Source organism: Pteropus vampyrus, unplaced genomic scaffold (assembly GCF_000151845.1).
Source record: "Pteropus vampyrus isolate Shadow unplaced genomic scaffold, Pvam_2.0 Scaffold130, whole genome shotgun sequence".
In the NCBI taxonomy this organism is placed as follows: Eukaryota; Metazoa; Chordata; class Mammalia; order Chiroptera; family Pteropodidae; genus Pteropus; species Pteropus vampyrus.
In genome coordinates this window covers 3,793,476-3,816,020 of record NW_011888911.1, presented here as the reverse complement: position 1 = coordinate 3,816,020, position 22,545 = coordinate 3,793,476, and the positions used below count along the sequence as shown (strand labels likewise).

The following is a 22,545-nucleotide window of genomic DNA, read 5'->3' as shown; positions in this document are numbered from 1 at the left end:
GCAAAGCAGGTGGCTTTGCTGTCAGTCCTAAGGATGACACTGAGGGCCTGCACGGGAGGATGGAGATGGGGCTGAAACAAGGGGAACTGCAGGGGTTCCCAGAGGAGCCTGGTGGTCCGTTGCTGCCTGTTGTGTGGGCCATGGAACTGAGTTGGGCAAGCTCCTAAGGCGCCAGAGGAGAGGACAGATGGCTTCCCAAACGCCCCTTTACACCACAGGAGAAGCGGGACCACTTTCCCACCTTCCTGGATTTTCAGTTCTCTGCAGGCCCAGCCTCAGCTGTGAGTCCGTGCAGCTCAAAGACCAGGGAGGAATCCAGGTGTGCGGGTGTGCGACGGTGCTGACGCACCAGCTCTGAGCCCACCTAGCTCGCTGGGCAAATTGTGAAACGCGAGAGAAATCACACACCTGGTCGCAGAGCTAGTACCTGGAGGCGCGGGGTCTCCTGCGGACTAGGCAGAGGTGGGGGTGAGCAGCCAAGGAGACAGGGTCCCATTTGGGGGTGTGGCCACGGGCTGAGAAGGCGGGCTTCAGGCGTAGATGGGACCGCTCGGTGGGCGAGCCCTGCCACAGGACAGAGACTATTCGGGAACGTGCAGGGTGTAGGGACCTCAATAGGAGCAGGCGCGAGGGCTAGGGTGGGGCGGAGCGGAGCTTCTCGAGGAGAGGGAGTGGCTGAGCGTGGGGCGGGGTTGCCTTGGGAGAGGGCGTGGCTCAGGGTGTGGGGCGGGTCCTTCGGAGAAGAGGGCGCGGCTGGACGCGGGGCAGGGCTTGAGGGGCGGGGCGGCGGCATGTACTTAAGCAGCCCGGGAGCAAACAGACGCCCCGCCATGGCTCTGAGGCACGTCGTGTCGGTTGTGTGCTCCGGTGCTCCCCGCCTCGCCCCGCTGTCAACGGCGCCGGCCACCCGCGAGCAGCGTGCCGCGGGCCCAGTGACCGGGCTGAGACGCGGGGCGGCAGAGCCCGCGCGGCCGCAGTTTCCCGCCGTGGACTTCGGCAACGCGCAGGAGGCGTACCGCAGCCGGCGAAGCTGGGAGCTGGTGCGCAGCCTGCTGGTGCTTCGCCTGTGTGCCTCGCCTGCACTGCTGGCGCGCCACGAGCAGGTGCGAGGGTGGTCGGGTGGGTGAGCTAGTGCGCAGGGCTTCACAGGGTCCTCTGTCTGTCCCGGTATCAGTTATGAACTTTCAGAATGTAAAGCTGGAGTCTCTTGATCATGGCCCGTAGCGAGGAGAGTCAGGAAGGAAGGTGTTTCCTGCATTCCTTTTATTTTGCCACCTCTCAGTACTACGAACTAAAAATAAAGAACAATTTAATTTTTAGGCTATATACCACTTGCGGTAATACAGAAGTTGTGACCTAAAATTTAAAATTGAGTGTCCTTCATGTTACCCAAAACGAAATCTAGTGGTATTGAACAGTTCGTAGCCTAGGATCCTGGAGTTCTCCTTTACCCAGGGGCTTCCCAGCCAAGGCCATGATGAACAGCATTGGGAGAAAAAAATGAGAAGCTCAAACACCCAACTTTTAAAGTTTTAATGGCAACTTTGAAGAGAATGAGGGCTTTGGGAAGGGGAGAAACAGAACACTGTCTTAGCCACTGCTACTCTGGGGTACAGAGATAGAGTTATTTCAAGGCGAACCTAGGAACGGTTTGCAAGGCTCCAGTTGTTGATGGCGAAGGTCTGGAAGGGCTCTTCATGAAGGTGGTGTCGATTTCTCAGGAGAGACTGTGCTGAAGGCATTGTGCTTCCTCTTTCAACCCCAACGGGGAGGTTGGACCATGGAGGAACACCAAGCCACACTTCAGGCTTTAGGTGAAGGCCAGGCCACAGCAGGTGAAAGATGAGAGCAGAGGCCCACAGAGTTGGAGTTGGGTGGCTCCGAAGGAACTGTGAGGCCAGCACAAGTGTTGACTTGGATCTCTCTGGAAACTGCATGGTCAGATTGAGAATGGGGGAGGGAGGGATATGGAGGAAGAAGGGGCGGAACTGGAGAAGTGGAGGCCTCTGGAGAGCCATTTCATGTTTGTGGCATTGTGGCACCTAGGGATATTCTGAGGTAAAGCTGTGGCCATGGACAGTCCACTGGGAAAGAGGGCAAGAAGGGGCACTCGAGGTGAAGGAAACTGGTGGGGCTTGGGAGGTGATAAGGACCCTTTGGGGAGCACCAACATCTGAGGAGCAGCCAGAAAGGAGTGGCAAGCACTGATGGTGCAGAGGTCAGGAGGGAGGAGGCAATGGGGGGTGGGGGGAGGGCAGGAATGATCTAGAGAGTCAGGATGTGTCTGCCTGCGGAGTCTCTGTGGAGACTCAATGATGGGAACCAGGCTTCCACAGTCTGGGCTTCACGGGACTGCTGGGTGGGTCTGGGATGAGCAGTGGAGAAGTGGTGCCTCCTCTGTGGCTGGCAGGGAGGGAGAGAGAGGGCATGGAACCAGCTAGGCCAAATTTCTGTAGATTCAACACTCAGTTTCCATTGCTGGGTTCAAAATCAGCAGAGAAGTCAGCAGACCTGGGGGCCCTAGGGTACCTTGGGAGGGATGTGTCAGCTCTGCTGTCTCTGCGATGCCTGTTAGGCGCAAGTGCCAGAGTACATGGACTGAGCTGTGGGTACATGCTGCCTGTGCCCTGGAAGAGCCCACCGGTGGTGGTCGATGCTCTGCATGCCCCCAGTGGGACCTGTTCTGCCTTTGTCACTGCTGGTGATCCCACTCTTGATGGCAGCCTTGATGCCTGGTGCTGGAGGAAAGGGGGCAAAGGCCAAACAGACTACAGAGTTGTGGGCCTGTTCTTCCCTGTCTTCTGGACTGCAGTGAAAATTCCTCCTGCTGAAAATTTGTCCTGTTGAGCAGTTCCAGTCTGTGTAATTCTTGCTGGGGTGTTGGGGGTCATCAAATCTGCTCCCGGGGAAAGTGTTAGCCTGGAAGAGCCAAGTTTGAACTGCTGCATTGGCTTGGGACCCAGTGGGGATCTAACTGAGAAGAGTTTAGAAAATCCAGGTCTTTCATGACAAAGTCTTCTGTGCCTGGGTGTGAGCCAGTGCAGAAGAGGGTGATGGAAGGAGACACTGCAGATGGTGGCCCTACAGGGGGCAGGGAGGAGAGAGAACTGGTTTTATCTGTCCTTGCTCAGCATGCATCTATATTTTACAGTGAAAACAAGTGTATGTGTTGCTGGTTGAAGTTTCTAAATCTGGAAAGGATATACCCCCACCCAGAGAAGAGGTGGGGTCGCTCCCATCTCAGGTAGTGCTGCCCAGATGGTTACAAAGTGGCCACTTTGTTCTGGAGTTGGCTTTAAAATTGCCAGCCCCACCCCGTATGCTTCCATGGCCCCGTGACAGGCCAGCCTCTCCTTTGCCATGATGAGAGGGTGAATAACTAGCTCAGGTGACCTGGGTGGCCATGTCCTCTGAGCTTTGCCCTTGGAGCAGGAGGTCATTACAAAGGCAGTGGAGGGTGTGACCAGCCCAGAGCCCCAAAGCCCAGCCTTCCTGTTTGTTAATAAAGGGTCAATCTTGTTCCTGCTCCTTTGATCAGTGATGGCTGTGGCTACTTTTGCACTATAACAGCAGAGCTGAATAGTTATGACAGAGGCTGTGTGGCCCACACAGCCTAAATGATTTACCATGTGGCCCTGAATGGGAAAATTTGCCGACCTGAGAGGAGATATTTCCACACATGGTGCGTTCCTGCCAGACCTCTGAGCTGACATGTACACTGTCAGGGGTTCTTTTCCAGAACTGAATGATGGCTGTTCTGCCCTGCTTGCCACTGGGGTGACCTTCAGTATGTTTAAGACACAGCTTCCCCTCCAGTGAGGCTGCTCTGGCCCTGGCTCCACATGAAGCTGGCCAGGATGGTTAGGGGCGAGCCTTACCCTGTCCTCCTCTGTTGGCAGTTTTGTTTTTAGTTCTCTTTATAAAAACAATGAAATGCAATAAAATTAGACATAGAAATTACAGCAAAATAGAGATGATAGCCTGGAAACTCTAGTCCTTGGGACACCCTGTGGTGCCCACAGGTGTGGCCTTGAGGCGTCTCTACTGAGCCCCATCTTGCAGTTCAGAGCAAATCTGCTTTTGGGCCAGTGTGGACTGCTGGGGAATGATTTGGGAATGAAGGTGTTCGACTTGCTCATGCTTTTGCTTAGACTAGAGATTGTTCCTTGAAACCCTGGTCTTAAGAAATGGCCTCCACAAAATAGGGGATTCTACTATCCATTGGGTTGGAGAAACCTCAAGCTTTTCCTGTCGAAGCTGGGGGTAGGGGTAGGGGCAGTGGACACACAGGCATTGCCAGACAGGTGGTGGGTGTGCCCAAGAGGCCTCCAGTTGTCTCGCTTCTCCTGCCCTGGCTGTCCTCATTGTGGCAGCTCCATGTCACCCTCTCACCTTGGCAAGTCCCCCTCTCTGGTATAAGTTAGCAAAACATCTCCCTGTTCCAAATCACTTCCTGTAATTACTTTGCTCCTCCCTCCTTCAGGGTCTCTTCCCCAGCAGAATGTGAGCTCCTCTGGGTCAGCCTAGAATTATCTGGGGCACAAAGCAGCTGCTCAGGATATTTGAATGAACGTTGGCAGAAATTTGAAGGATATTTGAAGAATGTGGGGCAGTTGTCTTCCTCAGGGGCACATCTGTCCGAGCTACTGGTCCACTGTGGCCCTGGATGACTGCTAAGTCCCCACTGATCTCAGGGTGGGCTCTCATCTCACAAAACTTTGTAGATGGTCACCTGGCTTATTATCAGCCTACACCTCACTCCCTCTGAACTCAGACTCATTCTGAATTTTGTGCTTGTTCATTTGTTCAACAACCATTGGAGAGTTGGCCCTTTGACGGACACTGTATTAGGAACTTGGAATAAGCAGTGAACAAAACATTGAAAAATCTGGGAGCTTGCCTTCTAGAAAGTTGCACTAAATCCTTCTCTTCCCCAGCATAACCTTCTGAGGTATAGATACAGAGAACGTTATGAACACGTGCACTGTTCTTCCCAGAGAGACCTGCCATTCTCTTCCTTATCCACCACGCAGTGATCAGGCATCTGCTGAGTACCACTAGGATCCATCTATCAGCATACGAGGCAGGGAGGAAGTGGCCACAGGGGCAGCACTTAGGACCTGCCCTGCATGGGGAGTGGGTGATTGACGTTTGCTGCAAACAGACTAGGAAGCTGCTCTGGGTGGTCTTCACTGTAAAATTGAGGCCTTGAGCTGAGTTTGGCCCTAGGGAGAGCATGTCAAGGCTTTGTGGTTAGGATAAAGGGAATGAGGAAGCAGGATGTCCTGCTGGGGACATAGGAAGCTGGTGGCCCAGGACAGCAACTTTCCTTTGCCTTTCAGCTGCTTCATCTCTCCAGGAGATTTCTGGGACAAAAGCTATTCGACAAGCTAATGAAGATGACCTTCTATGGTCATTTTGTGGCTGGCGAGGACCAGGAGTCCATCCGGCCCCTGATCCAGCACAACAGGACCTTTGGCGTAGGCTCCATCCTGGACTATGGTGTGGAGGAGGACCTGAGCACTGAGGAGGCGGAGCGCCAGGAGATGGAGTAAGACCTGCCCGGCGTCTGGTGGTATCCCAAAAGCACCCCAGGGAGGCCTGGTCTGGGAGGAGGCCAAGGCTAGGAGAGATTGGTCAGCCTGATTACCTGCAGCCCTCCTGGGTTCGGCTTGGGGTTCTTGCATTTTTGCCCTGTGAGGCTGGCAGTTCTGGACTTTCATGGGAGGCTTGGTGTGTAGGAGGCCTGGTGTATGCAAGGGAGGCCAGAGTAGTGGTAAAGATAGGGGTCTGCACACTATGGCCTGCAGCTGATCTCACCCACTGCCTGGTTTTGTACAGTCTGCAAGCTAAGGATGGTTTTGCATTTTAAAATGGTTGAACTAAATGAAAGCAAGAATGATATTTTGTGACATGTGAAAATTATATGAAGTTCAAATCACTTTCACCCTATAGGGACAGAGCTGAATAGTTGTGTCAGACACCGATGGCCTGCAAGGCTGAGAATAGGGCTCCCCAGTTGTTACAAAAGATGTGCCTACTTTGGCGTGGGAGGTTTCTTGCACCTGCTGGGTCGGGGAGAGGATCCCAGTGCCCCACCCTTGCCCGGGCTCTACCTGGTGGGTTTGGAGCCTGCCCAGGGCTCCATGAAAAAGGGGATGTGCAGCCAAGACCAGTGTGGTAGGCTGGCCTGAGGTCACTGACTTGCGGTGGGCTTATTCTCTGGACAGTGAGTGTGGGAACAGATGGGTACTTCCCTGACCCACCTGCTGGCTCAGAATTGGAGGTCACCCTCTGCTTCCTGGAGTAGTGGCCTAACGGGGTGTCCAGACAAGACCAGCTCTTTCTTTGCAAAACACCTAGTTCCTGTGCTGGTGCCTGCGCCCCTTTGGGCCAGGCCCTCGGTTGCATCTGAGGCCCTAAGTCCTGACAGCAATTGTGCCTGACCCACTTGAGGCTGGGAACAGGCCTGCTGAATAACCTTCCCATCTCAGGCTGTGGTGTTTGCTCTGGCCCAGGGAGAAGAATGGAGGAGAGAGAAGTGAAAGGCATCACATGAGTTTCCTGCCCTGAGAACAGAATGTCCAAGCCTTGTGGCTGCTGATTGGCTTAGGGAGCCCAGCCCCTGCCTAGTGATTCGCTGTCTCAAATGTGGGGTTTTCCAGCTGAGCATCCCCTCTGTTCTTAGTGGGTGGTGCCTGCCTATTGACTGACTAATGGGCTCTGTGTTGCCATGTCAGGGGGAGGGCTGGGTGGTTTCACAATTGAATTTTCTTTCTCTGGTATGAAAAGACTCCTTTCCCAGGGTAATCCATCTGACTTTCCCCCTGCCCTGTGGAGGGAGCATGGGGAAGTATGCTTGCCTTGCCCTCCTCTTGGTGCCCTTCATCCTGCAGGAGCCCTGCTTGATGGGCTCTGGGACATGAGTGGCAGTCCTCCATCCTAACAGGGTGACTGCCATCTGATGCCAGTGGCAGGTATCAAGGATGCATGCCCAGCTCTGCTGTCGGTGGCCCTGTGCCTTCAAGGGGCCTGGGCTGAGGTGCAAAACCAGGCTTGCTGGAGCTGGTCAACCACTCACACCATCAAGTTGCCTGCCTGGCTCACTGGGTGTTCCTGGCCAGGAGTGGTTCTAACCACACAGCCCCATATGGGGAACTACTTTTGTGTCCTGGTGGGGCCTAGAGAGCTGTCTTCCTAACCCTGACACAAGGGCCATGGACTCTGCTCTAGGGAGTAATACAGAGGCCACTACCCCCCAATTAAGGCTGTAAGCGGGGGGTGCTGGGCCTGCCTTCAGCATAACTGTAAGAGGAACAGCATGGAAGGAGGCATCTGAATGTGCAAGAGGCCCAGCAGGCCTCCTGAAGGTATGATGAAGGGACCTAGGAAGGCTTCTCAGAGTAGGAAGCAGGAGGTGAGAGGCCCGAAGTGCAAGAGGGAGACAATAGCCACCTAGGGAGGGGGTAGGATGGTGATTTTCACACTTGTTAGAAGACAGGGGCCAGGGCTTTGACTCTAGGAGAGGAGCCCCATAAGGGTCCCCTTAGCAGGCTGGGAGCCATGGGCATGGAAAAAGGGCCTTGGGCATGTTACTATTGATTGGCTATGATAAGGACACCGGGGACAGTGTGGATGGCAGGTTTGTCTGTCCCGTTTGTGCAGACCCAGGAATGGCTGGAGGCTTCTTGGGCCTTGGTCCCCAGAACAGCGGCGTCTTCCCTGGGACTAGTGTGCACAGATCGTCTCAGGTGCTGCCTGGAGCCAGGGTCTGGGGAAGCCAGGGAGACACGTGTGCAGGCAGGATTGATCCCTGCAGACTTTGCCAGGCTTCTCTTTCTCCTCTTGCCACCTGGCCCGTATTTCACCAGTGGAGAGCTAGAGTGAGGGTGGCTAGCATGGTCTCCCCTCACTTTCTGCTTTTCTCTAAAAGGCATCTAGTCAACAAAGCACAAGATACAGCTGCCAAGAGCTGAGCTTAGAGGCAGCCGAAGGGGCGGTTGGGGTCTTCCTGCCACCTCTGCATGCCCCCTGGGGAATGAGTGTTCTTCCTTCTCTGCTGCCTGCCCCTAGGTGTCCTCTGTTCCCTCTATGTCCTGGGCCATGCACATGTGTGTGCATGCATGCATGCTTGTGTGTGTGTATGTGTGTGTGTGTGTGTGTGTGTGTGTACTGGGTGCTGTCCTTTCCCCTTGTGGTAAAGTGAACTCCACCACTGCTGTCTTTGTCTCCTTGTGACCCATCCACCTGACCATGAGGCTGTGCAGTCCCGCCTGGCTCCTCTGCCTGGGCCATTTCTAAATTACTTCCCTTCTAGTCTGTGCCTAGGAGGTTCATGGCTTCTGGCTGCTTTCCTGTCATGGAGCCTACTAGGAGCAAGAAGGAGAGTGCTCCCCCACCCCAGTCTGGCGGAGCCAGCCAGGAGAAAACCTCACATGGCCCCAGGCCCTGGGGACCTTTCAGATAGATAACGGTTTCCATCTCTGATAGAAGTCCTTCTGCCTAGCAGGCAGACAACTGCATCCTTAATGCTTACCTTAACTGAGCTGAGGACTGTGTGGTCACAGAGCAGGCCTGAATCCCGCCAGCCACCATCCTTGCTGACCAGGCTCCTGCCTTAGCATACGTAGTGGGTTCCCATGTTGTGCTTCCTCCTTAGTGGATGGCTTTTGCCTGGTTGTATCTGGGCCACAGCTTGAGGGGCCTGGGGCTTGTAGGTACCCCTGCCTGGGGGCCTTGGGGTGGGTTGGCGGTGGGGAGCTCCTTGTCCCCAGCAGGGATGTTGTGTGTGGGGCCAACATGGTCATACACCTCATCCTCTTCTGTTACATCAAGTATTTTTTTCTGGTTGATATGAGGTAGTCAGACCAGCAGCTGCCTGCCTAGCTCCCGTTCCCATCTCTAGGCTGTGGCTTCGTGGGCTATACTACTGCATGGGGAGCCCCCTGCCCCTGCGAATTGGCCTGGCTGCTGGAACTCCCAGGGCTTAACCTAGGCATTCTGGCTCAGAGTCCCAGATTTAGGCCCTGAGGTTACACAGAAGCCAGGCAGGGAGGGAGGGCCCCCTGGAGGGTGGCTGGGTAGCCTAGGACCTGCTCTGGGAGCAGTGAGGTAAAAGCTGTCAGCCTCTTAACACATGTGAGGCTACCAAAAGTGCAGGTACCTTCCATGGGCTTCTCTGGTGTTATCTTGGCCCAGAGTGCCCTGGGCGAAAAATTACTGCCCACCCTTTGTAGGATGTGAGCAGAGCTGCGGGCCCCCTCCCTTAGCATTTTGGCAGTCATGTGATGGCTGCAGGGTTGCAGCTGAGCCCTCTCCGTGGTTACTGACTTAAGGGGCTTTAAATACAAAGTCAGATGGTAGAGCTGCTGGGGGGCCACCCTGAGCCTGGTGGGCAGTAATGGTGAGATGATGAGATTTAGCAATGACTCTTGCTGTCTCAGACTCTGTGGCCACTGTGAGGAGGAGGTTGGTGTCTATTGTGCTGCCTGTGGGGATGGGGGCAGGCCAGGCTGGGCCAGTGAGGGCATAGCTAAGGGACTGCAGAGAGGCCAGTGTAGCCAGGCTGAGCCTCTGCTGGGTGAAGCGGGGGCAGCCAGGGCCAAGGGCTGCCCTCACTATCCTGTCTTCATTAGGCCTGGAGGTGTTATTTGGATATGATGGGAGGGTTTGCATTTCAAAAGAAAATTTTCAGTTGCTGCTTGGAAAATAAGCCTAATGGGCAAGAATGAAGCAAGGTGCTGGTCCTAGCAGTTTTGTCTAGAGGTAGGGGCAGGAAGTAGACCTTGGGCCCCCAGTGGTTGGAAGTGCCTGGATGTTGGGGGCAGGCGGGAAAGCAAGGGACTTTGCTCCTCGATTTGGAGGATTTTGTACGCTGTCTTCATTCCTCATGAGCCCTGACTGGCTCCACAGCCCTGTCTTTTCCTCAGAAGGAATGCCCGCATAGCTTAGCTAGCTTCAAGGACTTACTCCATGCCCTTGGCTGCTCAGAGAACCATCTACGTATCAGGTAGTTTTGTCCCTTACCCATGCTAGGGAGGGGCTCCACCCATGGACAGCCTGAGGCTTTTCCAGGACACGAGGCTTGTAAGCCAGGTTGGTGTAGAGGCTGTTGCCCCTCCCACCTCAGAGGAGGTGACTCTGGAGGCCTGGGCGGGTGGGGTTGGTGAGTCACTCTTACCTGCCCAGGCTAACCCAGCCCTCCTCACACAGCCTTCTTTGGTCAAGTTCAGGGCTCAGTCTCTAGTTTCTTCTTACTGCCTTCCTGATAGGAATGTACTTATCACTTGTGCCTGAGGCGGCATGACCCAGACCCTTGCCTTATTCCTTCCTACAGGTCCTGTACCTCTGAGGCAGAGAGGAAGGGCAGCGGTGAGTAAGAGGCAAGCCATTCACCAAGGAATGCTCCCCCCCTACTATTCCACCCTCCACTGTGGCCCGGGGCCTGGGCTAGGTACACAGGCCGAGCCCAGGGAACAAGGGGGGCAGTGCCAAGTTCCTCCCTGTGTCCATGGGCAACCAGGCCATTGCTCCAAGTATGCTGACACATTCTCATGGCCCTCAGTCAGTCTGGGCTCTGCCTTCCTGGCCCAGGTCTGCCATGTGACTAGGGCTCAGCCAGGGAGAAAGTGCAGTGGGTGCTTGGGTATTGGGGGGCATCCTGCAGCACAGTGCAGGGGTGCTGTGGGGCTTCCTGGAGCAGTTCCTTGTGTGCTGGGGCTGAGGTTGGGACCAGAGCACAGTGCATAACTGCGTGAGTGCTTGGGCCATTTGCAGGCACCAGTAAGAGGGAGAAGCAGTACCAGGGCCACCGGGCCTTTGGAGACCGCAGGGACGGTGTCATCAGTGCCCGCACCTACTTCTACGCCAATGAAGCCAAGTGTGACGGCCACATGGAGACATTCCTGCGCTGCATTGAGGCTTCAGGTGGGGCCCCACTCTTTGCTGGCTGTCCACCTGCCAGGCCCAGCCCCAGCCGACACCTGGCATAGGGAGGCATGGTGGATGAATGGGAGGCCAGGGCTGGAGCCCTCACTTGGGGCTTCCTCTCTGTCTGGGTGGCCCTGAGTGTTGTGAGGATGACCTAAAGTGACATGGAGGAGCCACAGACTAGGTTCAAGTCACGCTGAGGTCACATCTGTGTTCAACACCTCCACAGAGAACTCAGCTGCCTCCTGTCCCTTTCCTGGGAACCAAGTGCCTGGACATGGACTGTTGGAGAGGCTGTCAGTGGGCTAGTGGCCCCTAGTACTTGGGTCTGCTGAGGGCTGCACGGTTCAGGGAGCTGGTGCCACATCCTCTTTAGTAGAGTCCTACCCACGCAACCTTGGGGCACGAGTACCTGCCTAGGAGGCCAGTTACGTCGGGAGGTCACTGAGGCCTCCACATCCTTTAGTCTTCAGAAACCCACCAGGTCACAGCGCTGCTCCACTGTGCGTCCTCAGCAACCCTCCTGTGACTGGAAAGTGTGTCCCACACCTTCTGAACACTTTAAGGAATGGATATGAGCGATGATCAGAAGCAGCCTTCTAAGAATGATGCTGGGGAGACCCCGGCCCATCAGGCAGATGCTCAGCCATCCAGTGTCCAGTGCCAGGGGTGTTTCCTTGCCTCCCTGCCGTTTCTGCCTGGGGGCAAATAGACGGGATGGTCCCGCAGAAGCAAAGACAAACTCTGGAAGTGAAGATACAAATGTGGTGGTGGAGTGCTTTCCAACTCTCCAGGCTGTGTTTTTGCTTTGTGTTTCTGTGTTCTATAAATCCACCATGGGCAACCTGGGTGCCAATGGCATGAGAGAGGAAACTGAGGCAGGGGAGGGGGTGATCATTAGGACCGTGTAGGAATGGGTACTGCCTTCCTAACTCATGTGGCAAACACAAACCTTGCCAAGCCACCCTTCCCACCTTTGGGGTGGGGCATCTAGAGCAGCTATTTATACTGCAGTTATGGGTAAGCACAGGCTCCTGGTCTTCCCCCTCCCCCTCTAGAGCCCTAAGGGTTCTTCCTGTGGCTCCCCATAGGTACAGCCAGTAATGACAGTTTCTCAGCCATTAAGCTCACTGCGCTGGGGAGACCCCAGTTTCTGGTAAGTGTGGGAACCATCCATGTGAAGAGAGAGTTTGCAAGAACTAGAGGCTGCTGTGAGCATTCAGTGAAGGCTCCTGTGCTGGTACCTTGGGGCTGGGAGCCAGGTGTACAGGTGGGACGGGGAGGGGCCCAGGGGCTATGCGAGCTGTCTGGGGGCAGGGAGCTGGGTATGCACTCAAGACAGGGGCTCAGGCTTGCATTTGCAGCTGCAGTTCTCAGATGTGCTGACCAAGTGGAGACGGTTCTTTCACCACATGGCTGCAGAGCAAGGGAATGCCGGACTGGCTGCCATGGACACGAAGCTGGAGGTGGTGGCACTGCAGGTGGGCAGCCCTTCCCTGGTGGTGGGGGCAGGTGGGCACTGTGGGACTGGGAAGGTGCCCTGCCCAGGAGGAACTGGCTGGATGGTATCTGAGGTGAGTTTCCTGAACTGCTCCAGGACCTGCAACCCACCCTGAAGCTGCTAGGGTTCAGCTTGGAAGGAATCTGACCAGAGGCTAAGGATGCACTGGGCTGGGGGATGGAGGGGCTGGCCCCACAGGTAACGGGCCACTGTGGAACTGTAGGGACAGGAAGGGGCATCAGAAATGGGTGGGGATAGACCCATCTATGGAGCAGAAACACAAGCCTGAACCGTATCCTGTTTTCACTGACGGTGTAATCAAGTCAAAATTGATCACAAACCAACAGGCGGGGGGACACCAGGGGACTGATGCCTTTTCACTTTTCAAGGAAAGCGTGGCGAAGATGGGCATCGCATCGAGGAAGGAGATCGAGAACTGGTTCACGGCGGAGACCCTCGGTGTGTCCGGGTAAGAGCAGTGCCTGGCCGAGAAGACAGGGGTATCTGTTCTGGTTCTGCCATGGTTCCAGCTGAGTTTCAGCAGCCTTTCCCAATCCTGATTACTCTCCCCAAGTGCATGGGCCTGAGGGTGTTGGCACCAAAGGAACTGATCCTCTGAGATGCACAGAATGGGAGTTGATGGAGCCGGAGTCCGTGGATGGGGGCAGCAGCCTGGGCACAGGACTAGTTCGCCCCAGGCCCCGCACAGCAGACAGGTGAAGCATAGGGTAGCTGAGGCCCTAGAGAGTCCCAGGCATCATTCGTAGGGTGCTGGGGGCTAGGACCGAGGTTACCAGGGCCCCTGGGCTGGCAGCAGGGTGCTGTCTACTTGCACGCTGTCTAATCCTGCCGTGTTCGACTCTTCCCGCAGCCTGACATGGCCTGCGGTGTTCTGGGTGCATGCCTCGAGTTTTCATAGTTGCTGCTGCCCCGATGCAGATCACGTTTATGTTTTGGTTTCCATTTTTTAAACTGAGGACGATGTTTACATTTTGTCTTGAAACTGAACGCTGAGGCGGTTTCTTTGGGGGTTTGGTTTGGGGGTGCTCTTATAGAGAATGGGCTAGTTTAAAGTTTGGGTCCCCCAGCAGATCCTAGCCCCTGTGGATAAAGCTGCCTGGCCAGGTGGAAGAGCTGCTCCTGCCACTCTGCTGACCCACCTTCTCCCATAGCACCTTGGATCTGCTGGACTGGAGCAGCCTCATCAACAGCAGGACTGAGCTCTCCAAGCACCTGGTGGTCCCTAACATGCAGGTAATGCCACCCCCTTCGCCACTGAGCCTCGTCTCAGGATGTTGGGCCAGGAAGGGAAATGTTCCTTGTTGCCTACCCTGGGCCAAGACCGCTGTCCTCCCTGGCCCTGCGAGACCTCTGTGGTTCAGGGGGAAGAGGACAGACACAGTGGTGGCCCACAGGGTGGGACAGAGACCCACGAGGAGAGGGGTGTCAGAGGGAGCCTTCCGTATATCATCAGGGGTCATCCCAAACCTCACTGGCCTGAAAGTGCAACACGCATTATTCTCCCTCATGATTCTGGGTGGTTCTCTCTCAGGGTTTCCCTCATAGTTGTACTCAGAGTGTGGCGGGGCCTGGGGCCACCATGGAGGGTCGCCATTCACATGGCCAGCTGTCAGCCAGGGCTTCCTCACCATGTGGCTGCTGGTTCCCAGCGGGAGAGTCCCCACAAGCCAGGCTATGCTCTATCACCTTTTCTAGCCTAGCCTCAGAAGTCTCACAGCATCACTTCTGCCTGATTCCACTGGTTAAAAACAAGTCACTAGGATCCTATGTTCAGGGGGAGAGGGATAAGACTCTATCTGTCCATGGGTGGGTATCCAGTAATTTCCAGTCATATTTGAAACTGCTTCTTAAGCTGGGATGTAATGCAGCAGCAGAAATGCCTTGAGAAAACATCCCACAAACACTGCCTTCTACAAGCCTCAGCTGAGGGCTCAGCCCCCAAACTGAGACACTGAGGCCCCACTGGGAGTACCCTGGGCAGAGTTAGTAGACAAGTGGGGTGAGCAGAGGGCCCCAGTGCTACACAGGCCTGCAGGGTGGGTGCCCACCACCTCTGAGCACCAGCCCACTGCCAACCTGCCCAGCTCCCTAAAGGCCACCATCTGGGAATGATGCCTCCATCCCCCGCTGTGTGGCAGAGGAACCTGTAGCTATGATACTTCCTCCAAGCCCTCTTCCTGCTTGGGGCTGAGTCTTTCCTGGTGATTGGATGGCTCAAGGGTAGTTTCCTTAGCATTGTGTGGAAGCAGAAGGGAGACCCCGTGAGGGTATTGGGGAGATACTCTGGTACAGGCCTGAGCTGAGGCAGCTGGCTCTGTGAGTAGGAGCGTGCTGGCTGGCTGGCTGGCTGGCTGCAAGGTTATGCCTCCATGTGGCCTCATTGCTGTATCATCAGCAAGCCTCAGGGCAGGGCACTGATCTTCAGGCATAAACAGGGTGGAAGGAGGACCAAGATGAGGCAGGCTTGCTGGTCTTGGGGACCAAGAAACAGGTATCGGTAGGATCTGGGTGGGGGGAGCACTGGTGTGAGAGAGGTGTGGTCTGGGGCCCTGCTGTGGCCTGACCGCATGCTGCCCCTTCAGACAGGACAGCTGGAGCCTCTGCTGTTGGGGTTCACCGAGGAGGAGGAGCAGCAGATGACAAGGATGCTGCAGAGGATGGATGTCCTGGCCAAGGTCGAGGGCCTCGGATGTGCCTGGGCATGTGTGTGTGTAGGGGTGGGGACCCTGTCTCACCTGAGCCCCAAACAAACCCTCTCTTCCTCTCCTGACCTCTAAGAAAGCCACCGAGGTGGGTGTGCGGCTGATGGTAGACGCTGAGCAGACCTACTTCCAGCCAGCCATCAGTCGCCTGACTCTGGAAATGCAGCGCAAGTTCAATGTGGAGAAGCCACTTATCTTCAACACGTACCAGTGCTACCTCAGGGTATGGTGCCTGTTGCTTCCCCCGCCGCCCCCCGCCCGCCCTCCGCTCCACTGTTCAGGTGGTGACACACCCCCATCGGAGCCTTGCTGTTGAGGGAGGCCCCTGCCCAGTGGCTGCGGCTGGCTGGACATTACTGCCCCTGAGCAGGATGAAAGGCCCCCCAAGACCCATCACCCACTGTGTGCTGGCCTCTCCTCTGGGCCCCAGATCTCAGACAAGGGTGTTGAAGGGTGGAAAGAAGATGAAGAAGCTTATTTAGGAGCCACTTAATGTACTTGAATCCGCAGATTTCAAAGCCTTCAAGAATGACCATTTTCTCTCACTTCCTTTACTGTGGGTCCCTTTAAATATCAGATGAAAGCTTTGGGCCCCTCCCCAGAAAAAGATGGCCAGAATTTTGCATGTTCCCCTGAGGCCCAGGATGTTTCAGGGTGGGATCCCTGAGCACAAACCTAGGCTGGACTGCTTGGGGACCAGCGAGGCATTTAGAGGCCATGGGGTTGGGTGGGCATCAAGGCTGTAAGGGTGGGAGGTATCCAGGAAGGTGCTCACTTCCAAGTCAGCCTGAGGAGAATGGCATGCACCATGGCTGCGGGTACCCGGCCTGTCCCTTCAAAGGACTGTCCTCAGGCCACACAGAAGGGGCTGCAGGTGTTCACCATTCCTTGGAAACAGGTCAAAAGGCTTCCCTCACTCACACCTGTCTCCTAGATCCCCTGAAAATCCACAGGTGGGCACAGGGCACCTCCCTCAGCCAGCTGCTGCCACTCTCGTACCCCGCACTGACTATACCTTGGGAGATCTTGTGCCCAGGCTAGATGGGGTCCATCCTGATCACTGACTTTTGGCCCTGGCCATGCAGGATGCCTATGACAACGTCACTGTGGACGTGGAGCTGGCTCGCCGTGAGGGCTGGTGTTTTGGGGCCAAGCTGGTACGGGGTGCATACATGGCCCAGGAGCGGGCCCGTGCTGAGGAGATTGGCTATGAGGACCCCATCAACCCTACATACGAGGCTACCAACGTCATGTACCACAGGTGTGCCAGCCCTCCTTGGGCCCCAGAGCCTCAGGGCTACCTGGGGAGAGAAGTGAGTAAACAGGGCAAGGGAAACATACTGCTTTGGTGCTAGAGCTGACCCAGTAGAACCCCTATCCAATGGGGGGACAGCCCTAGGGGTCAGAAGCTTCTGGTAGGAGCCCTGAGGCCAGAACTGATTTTCTCTGCTTTTAACTTTTCAAAAATATTAAGGTGCTTTTTTAAATATAGAAATGTCTACTGAACAAAATTAATCTGGTGCAGGTCTCCCGACAGCACCAGTTGGTGCTGGAGCAGCCCCTCCCCCCAGCTCGTTGGCTTCCAGGGACCATCAGTTGTTCTGCATCTCTTTTGCTCTATTAAATCTTGGAGACCTGTTATGCAGCATAGACAGGCTGACTTCATGCTTTTTCTTCCTGAGATTGTGTGGATGTGTTGCAAATTCAAAGAGACTCTTGAGTGTTTCCCCTCACCAGCCTGTGTACTCTTCCCGGCAGCACCCTGCTTCCTTCCTGGAGCTGCTGTGCCTGTCTGTGCTGGCTCGGACTGTGTCATGGCTGGTGTTGTGTGCTCAGTCCTCTGTCCTTGCTTTTTCAGTAAAGCTGTATCTGGACCCCCCCTCCCGCTCAGATCATCACGCAGACTGTTAGTTACCCTAACGGCCAGCGTGGGGTGCCCATACTTATGTGCATCCCTGCAAGCTTTAAAGTGGTTTGGTGTCCTGCTGTCATAAGGGTGACTCAGGGCATAACCTGTCCCTGTCTGTTGTATGCATGGGTGAGGACACAGCTGTTACACGTTCCTGGACCTGGAGCTGCTGGGTCAGAGAATGTTGTCTTCACTGCCAGATGGCAGCATCTTTCATGCCACAGGGGGGCCCCATCCCTCAACCTGGGCTTTTAAATTCCTTACAGACCCCTTCCTGAAGCAGAGCTGCATGTCTTGGGCACACAGCACACTGTACCTCAGCTAGTCCGCTGTGAATGGTTAGCTCTAGTGCTGCTCACTTGTTTTTACTCACAGGGTGCTGAGGAGGGACAAGTACTCCTTGCTTTGGTCCTGTTGTCACAGGCACCTTTGGGAGGAGCGGGCTCTCATTGGACAGCCTGTGGCCTCTGCCCCTGTGGGGGACTTCTCCAGGCCCAGGCTCATGTAGCACTCTTCCCAGGTGCCTCAACTATGTCTTGGAGGAGCTGAAGCACAACGCCAAAGCTCAAGTGATGGTGGCCTCCCACAATGAGGATACAGTGCAATTCACACTGCGCAGGTAGGCACACCGCGCACCCCCCCTCCCCCGCCCCAGCTGTTTAGAGGTTCTCTGGTTAGGAAGGGGCTTGGTGAGCACCCTGGAAGCATGTGCAGAGTAACCTGCCAGGCACCATGGGTGTTTTGCGGGGAACATCTGTGCAACAAGCTTGAGTAGTAGCTTTAGTGCCCCACAGGCTCCTGCCCTGCCAGGTCTGGCTGGGCATTACCACTGCTGTAGCAAAAACGCTATTTGCAGTTAATTTGGTTTTTTCAATTAATACTTGACTTATTAAAGTTTAAAATTCAAGGAATAAATTTCATTAGGTGACTTAAATGGCTAATTGAAATGCATAAATACAGTGTGTAATATTGGAATGCCTTACGAGGCCTCATTTATAAACAATTTCTCTTAACATTTTAAAGTTCATCTGGAATTTAATATAGTCTGTTTTCTCTTTAAATGCCCATCCTGTGGAACAAAACTTTGTCTGGCAGAATCCTTACAACTCAGATATAGGAATAAGGTGAAGTAAATTCTTAAATATTCCAGTATTATCACCATGTTCTTATGTCTCATATCTTAACCTGAGCAGCACCACACCAGGGGTCCTAATTCCCTTGCCTCTTCCCCAGCCTCTGCCTTCTTGGGGCTTAGGCACTGTTCTGGGTCTTGCTGGCCCTCAACTTTCCCAGGAGTGAAGCAGGGGTTCCTGTCGCACAGCAGGCTTGCTGCTGAATGGGGCTTCTGAAGGAACAGTGAAGGTGCAGGTGGGGCGAGGGTGCTGCCTGACTGGGCACTGCCTGGAGAGCTGACCGGTCATTCTAAACCCATTCAGTAATGTTGCTGCTTATGCTTTGTTCGTGGTGGTGCGGCTTTTTCAATCTGAAATTGCAACCGAAAACCACAATTTCTAAAGCACAGCAGTTGCAGCCGTTACGGTTGGGAACATGCGTGCCAAGGCTCCCTCCCGAGAATCTCTGCCAGGGTGGGCGAGGATGGGGGGCGGTGTGTGGCTGTTTCCGTGGGGGTGCGGGAATCGAGCGGGACTGGTCCACCTTCTTACCTTCATCACTAGGGACTTCTCAGGCCCTCATTTCCCACCTTGGATGCCCAATCCTTGTCGCCCAATGTCAGGGGGCCACCTTTGTGCCCAGCAAAGATTAGTTCTGGCTTCTCTTTTAAAATGAACACATGATTGAGTTGCAAATTTTAAAACCTGGCTTTCTCTTAGGCTTAAAAATATTGTGTGATGGAACCTTGGTCAAGGCTTGATTCCTCTCATGCCAGGGTCCTCCACTGGATGATCTATGCGCAGAGCCTCCCATACCCCTGGCCCAGCACTTGGGAACCTGCGCCCCTGCAGTGGTGTGCCCGATGGGCACCAGCTGTGTGCAAGGCGCCACTTTCCTAAGTTTCAGTTACAAACTCAGAAGACTTTCTTGGCCACTCACATTTTTGCTTGGAATCACAGGCTAGTTCACTCAGACACTGACTAGACAGAGAACTATGAAACTCCTAAAGGTACAATCTGACCTCTGAAAGGCTTCCTGTCTCCTGATTTCTGTTTCTTCCCACTGAGAACACACCTGTCTTCACCACTTTGGTCATGGCAGCCTCTTGCCCTGAATGCAGCTTCCCCCGTCCTGAGTGCCGGCTGAGTGCTCTCTCCTTTCTCATAGCCTCCAGGTCCCATGCCAGGCCCCACAAATACCCCTGTCATGGGGAAGGCCCAGCCCCCACAGGCCGCAGTTCTGGGGTCCTGCTCTGCAGGTCAGGGAGCCCCAAGCAGCTTGGGCCCACCATCCCTGGGAAGCAGTGTAGGTCTCTGATGCTGCACACCAGGGACCTCAGTCAGACAGCCTATGTCAGCTTTGGCCAAGTTAATAAACCAACCCCAGACTCAGGCCTAAACCCCAGTATGTTCTGTGGGCCAGCAGTGTGGACTACACTAAGCTATGGCCTGTGTGTTGGCCCTAAATGGCTTCATTCATGGTTGGGGCAGCAAACGGGACTGCAGCATGTGTACATTGTCCAACAATCCAGCCCAGGCTTTGCCACATGGTGAGCTCAGTCTTCTAGAAGCCCTGAAGAGGGCAAGCCTCTGTCCATGGCGCATTTGCTATTGTTCTCTTGGCCAAAGGAAGTCATGAGGCCCAGTCCAGACACCAGGTGGCAAAAGCCTCCATCTGTACACTGGGAAAAGCTGCAGTCACATGGCAGAGGGCATGGACACCGACAGGGGAGGGGTCGGCAGTCATTTTTGCAGGACGCCACTTGAGCAAGTCAGTAGGCAACATGGCGACAGCCCTGCATTCATGGGGTCGTATTCTGGTGGGGAACAGAGATTCGTGAACTGGAGACAGGGTGACATCGTGTTGATCAGGCCACTTTCAACTGGTTGGTCCCAACATAAGGGCTCAGCCCTGAGGCAAGACCCTTGTGGAGGTCTAGGGATCCTCGTGCACTTGGTGCTCTGGGAACCTAGGGTGGGTGGCAGAGCCCTGAGACAGGGTGAGGGAGTCCCCTGGGGCAGGGGCAGGGACAGGGAAGCACAGGCCTGGCCTGTAGCCTGGGTGGGTGTGAGGAAGACCCAGGCTGAACATGCCCCTGGGGTAAGTGGAAAATGGGGCAGCCCCAGAGTGCGGTGCAGATAGACAAGTCTGGATACAAAGATGTAGGAAGCAGGAAATAAAAATGAAATCAACAAGTAGGTATTTCAAATCTTTGGAATGTCTGTAACATCCTATGAGTGGAGGTGTGAGAACAGGAGAGGGTGCCGGGAAGAACTGCCTCACCCCCGTACCCCATAACATCTGAGTGGTGCTAACAGAAGTGGGAGCTACATCTATTCTGAATGTTCTAGTAACCACATTGAAAGAAAAAGATGAAGTTAATTTTAGTAAAGCATTTCAGTTAACCCAACATATTCAAAATATTACCATTTAAACATGTATTCGGTATTTCAGAAAAAAAAAAAAGATATTCTGCATTCTTTTTTTCATACTAACTCTTTCAGTCTCACGTGTTTGACACTTGTAGCACCACCCGCCTTCCAAAGACTCAGTGGCTGCTGGTTGCTGCCATATAGGATGGAGCAGCCAGCAAGGGGAGGACAAGAAGCCAGATTGGGGTGGGAAGACTTGAGATGTGCCACCTAAGAACGAGGGCTAGAGAAAGGGGTAGTGGGAGGGCTGAGCTTCCCTGGGCCACACTGTGGGGCAGGCTGCTGGGGGTGTCTGCCTCAATGGGTCAGGGTACCAGCAACGGGTTGGGGCAGGCAGGAGGGAAGGGGCCATTGGGAAATGAGCACAGCAGGAGGGGAGGCTGGCTAGGGAAGGAGGGAATTTGGTGGCTATGAGCCAAGGTAGGAACAGCAGGGTAGAGGCCTAATCTGGATAGGACAGAGCTTATACCTATGCCCCATGCTGCAGGGGATGGAAGTTAGAGCATGTGGATGGTATCTGGGGGGCAGAGGGGCTAAGATCTAGCACAGGGAGCCCAGGGGCTCACCCACTGCCTTGCCTGGTCACAGGATGGAGGAACTGGGCCTGCATCCCGCTGATTGCCAGGTGTACTTTGGACAGCTGCTGGGCATGTGTGATCAGATCAGCTTTCCGCTGGGTGAGCTGGGCCTTCCTGGGGAGTGGGCTGGAGGCATCAGGATTGGGACTCACTGCCTCTGCCTGTGCATGCAGGCCAGGCAGGCTTCCCTGTGTACAAGTATGTGCCCTTCGGCCCTGTGATGGAGGTGCTGCCTTACCTGTCCCGCCGAGCCCTGGAGAACAGCAGTGTCATGAAGGGTGCCCAGCGCGAGCGGCAACTGCTATGGCAGGAGCTCAGGCGGAGGCTCCGCACAGGCAGCCTCTTCTACCGCCCAGCCTAGTACCCATGGGCCACTGCCGCCGCCGCCAGCACTCCCACCGGACTCAGCCTTCTGGGGCCCTCAGGCTGGGGCTGGGATCTGGGGGGTCTGGGTGGCCCCTAGGCCGATGTTGCAACTATGACCCAAGCCCAACCTCACATGGATTCACTTTCTTACACCCAAGATTATGAGAACTGCTGGAAGTGGGGCCTCACTGACTCCTGGCCCTTGCCCAGGATGTGGACACTCAGGTGTAAGCCGAATCGGACACCTGCCAGAGCTACTGGCAGTCAGAAACTGCCTTCAACAAGTTGGCACCGCCCCCATCTGTGCTCACTCCCACAACCTTGGAACCGAAAGCCTGCCTTCCACCAGAGTCCAACTCATACACCCTAAGCCCCACAGATGGATAATAGCCAGGCTGGGGAAGGCAGTCTGATCAATAAACCACTATTTCTATAGCTGAGAGCCCTCAGTGCTGTGCCCAAAACACTCTATCCTGTGGGGCCCTTGGGTGGGTCAACAGCAGAGAGGGAGTATCTCCTATGGCTTGAGAAATCTCACCTCAGGCTCTGCCTCTCCCAAATCATGTGCCTCTGGAGGTCAGGCCCATACTTCCCTTTAGGTTATACTGCATCCCCTGCCATGTAGAGTGTTGGACCTGCCTGCTGCCCCCCATCCCCCAATTCCACAACCCAAGATAATAGCAGGGCCCCCAGGCTCAGACCAATGCAGAGAGGATGTTTCTAGGGGTGGTACTTCCCTACCCTGGGTTTCTCCCTCCCTCAGACCCTGCTGCTCTGAGACCATGACCCACACCAGGTTCTTGTTGTTCTGATAGCAGCAGGCCTACGGCTGCCCCACCCCACACTCTTCAGCTGCCAGCCCTGTAGAGCAGACTAGATGTGCTGCTAATGCCCTAGGGGAAAGATGGTGGGGCTTGGCCTGCAGCTGCATGAGGGGAGCCCTAGGGAGGGGCCTCTGCCAGTTCTGTAGACCATGGAGCTACCAGGCAAGGGC

At 55.0% G+C, this 22,545-nt stretch overlaps 1 protein-coding gene across 1 annotated transcript; it reads left to right on the top strand.

The window, feature by feature from the left end:
• The first annotated feature begins 830 nt into the window (after window positions 1-830).
• Window positions 831-21,970, top strand: LOC105296834 (proline dehydrogenase 1, mitochondrial). Its single transcript, XM_011367157.2, has 14 exons — window positions 831-1,103; window positions 5,343-5,551; window positions 10,337-10,371; window positions 10,777-10,926; window positions 12,021-12,085; window positions 12,294-12,410; window positions 12,820-12,899; window positions 13,603-13,684; window positions 15,034-15,126; window positions 15,230-15,376; window positions 16,239-16,414; window positions 17,583-17,681; window positions 21,196-21,284; window positions 21,359-21,970. The coding sequence occupies exons 1-14, from the start codon at window positions 831-833 to the stop codon at window positions 21,544-21,546; spliced, it is 1,803 nt and encodes a 600-aa protein (XP_011365459.2). The 3' UTR covers window positions 21,547-21,970.
• The last annotated feature ends 575 nt before the right edge of the window (window positions 21,971-22,545 follow it).

Excerpts from the sequence above, each read along its gene's own strand:
- LOC105296834 (XM_011367157.2), top strand. The coding sequence starts at position 831 with ATGGCTCTGAGGCACGTCGTGTCGGTTGTGTGCTCCGGTGCTCCCCGC. Across the intron at positions 13,685-15,033 it reads TGGTGGTCCCTAACATGCAG|ACAGGACAGCTGGAGCCTCT; the intron begins GTAATGCCACCC and ends CTGCCCCTTCAG. Across the intron at positions 15,377-16,238 it reads CGTACCAGTGCTACCTCAGG|GATGCCTATGACAACGTCAC; the intron begins GTATGGTGCCTG and ends CTGGCCATGCAG.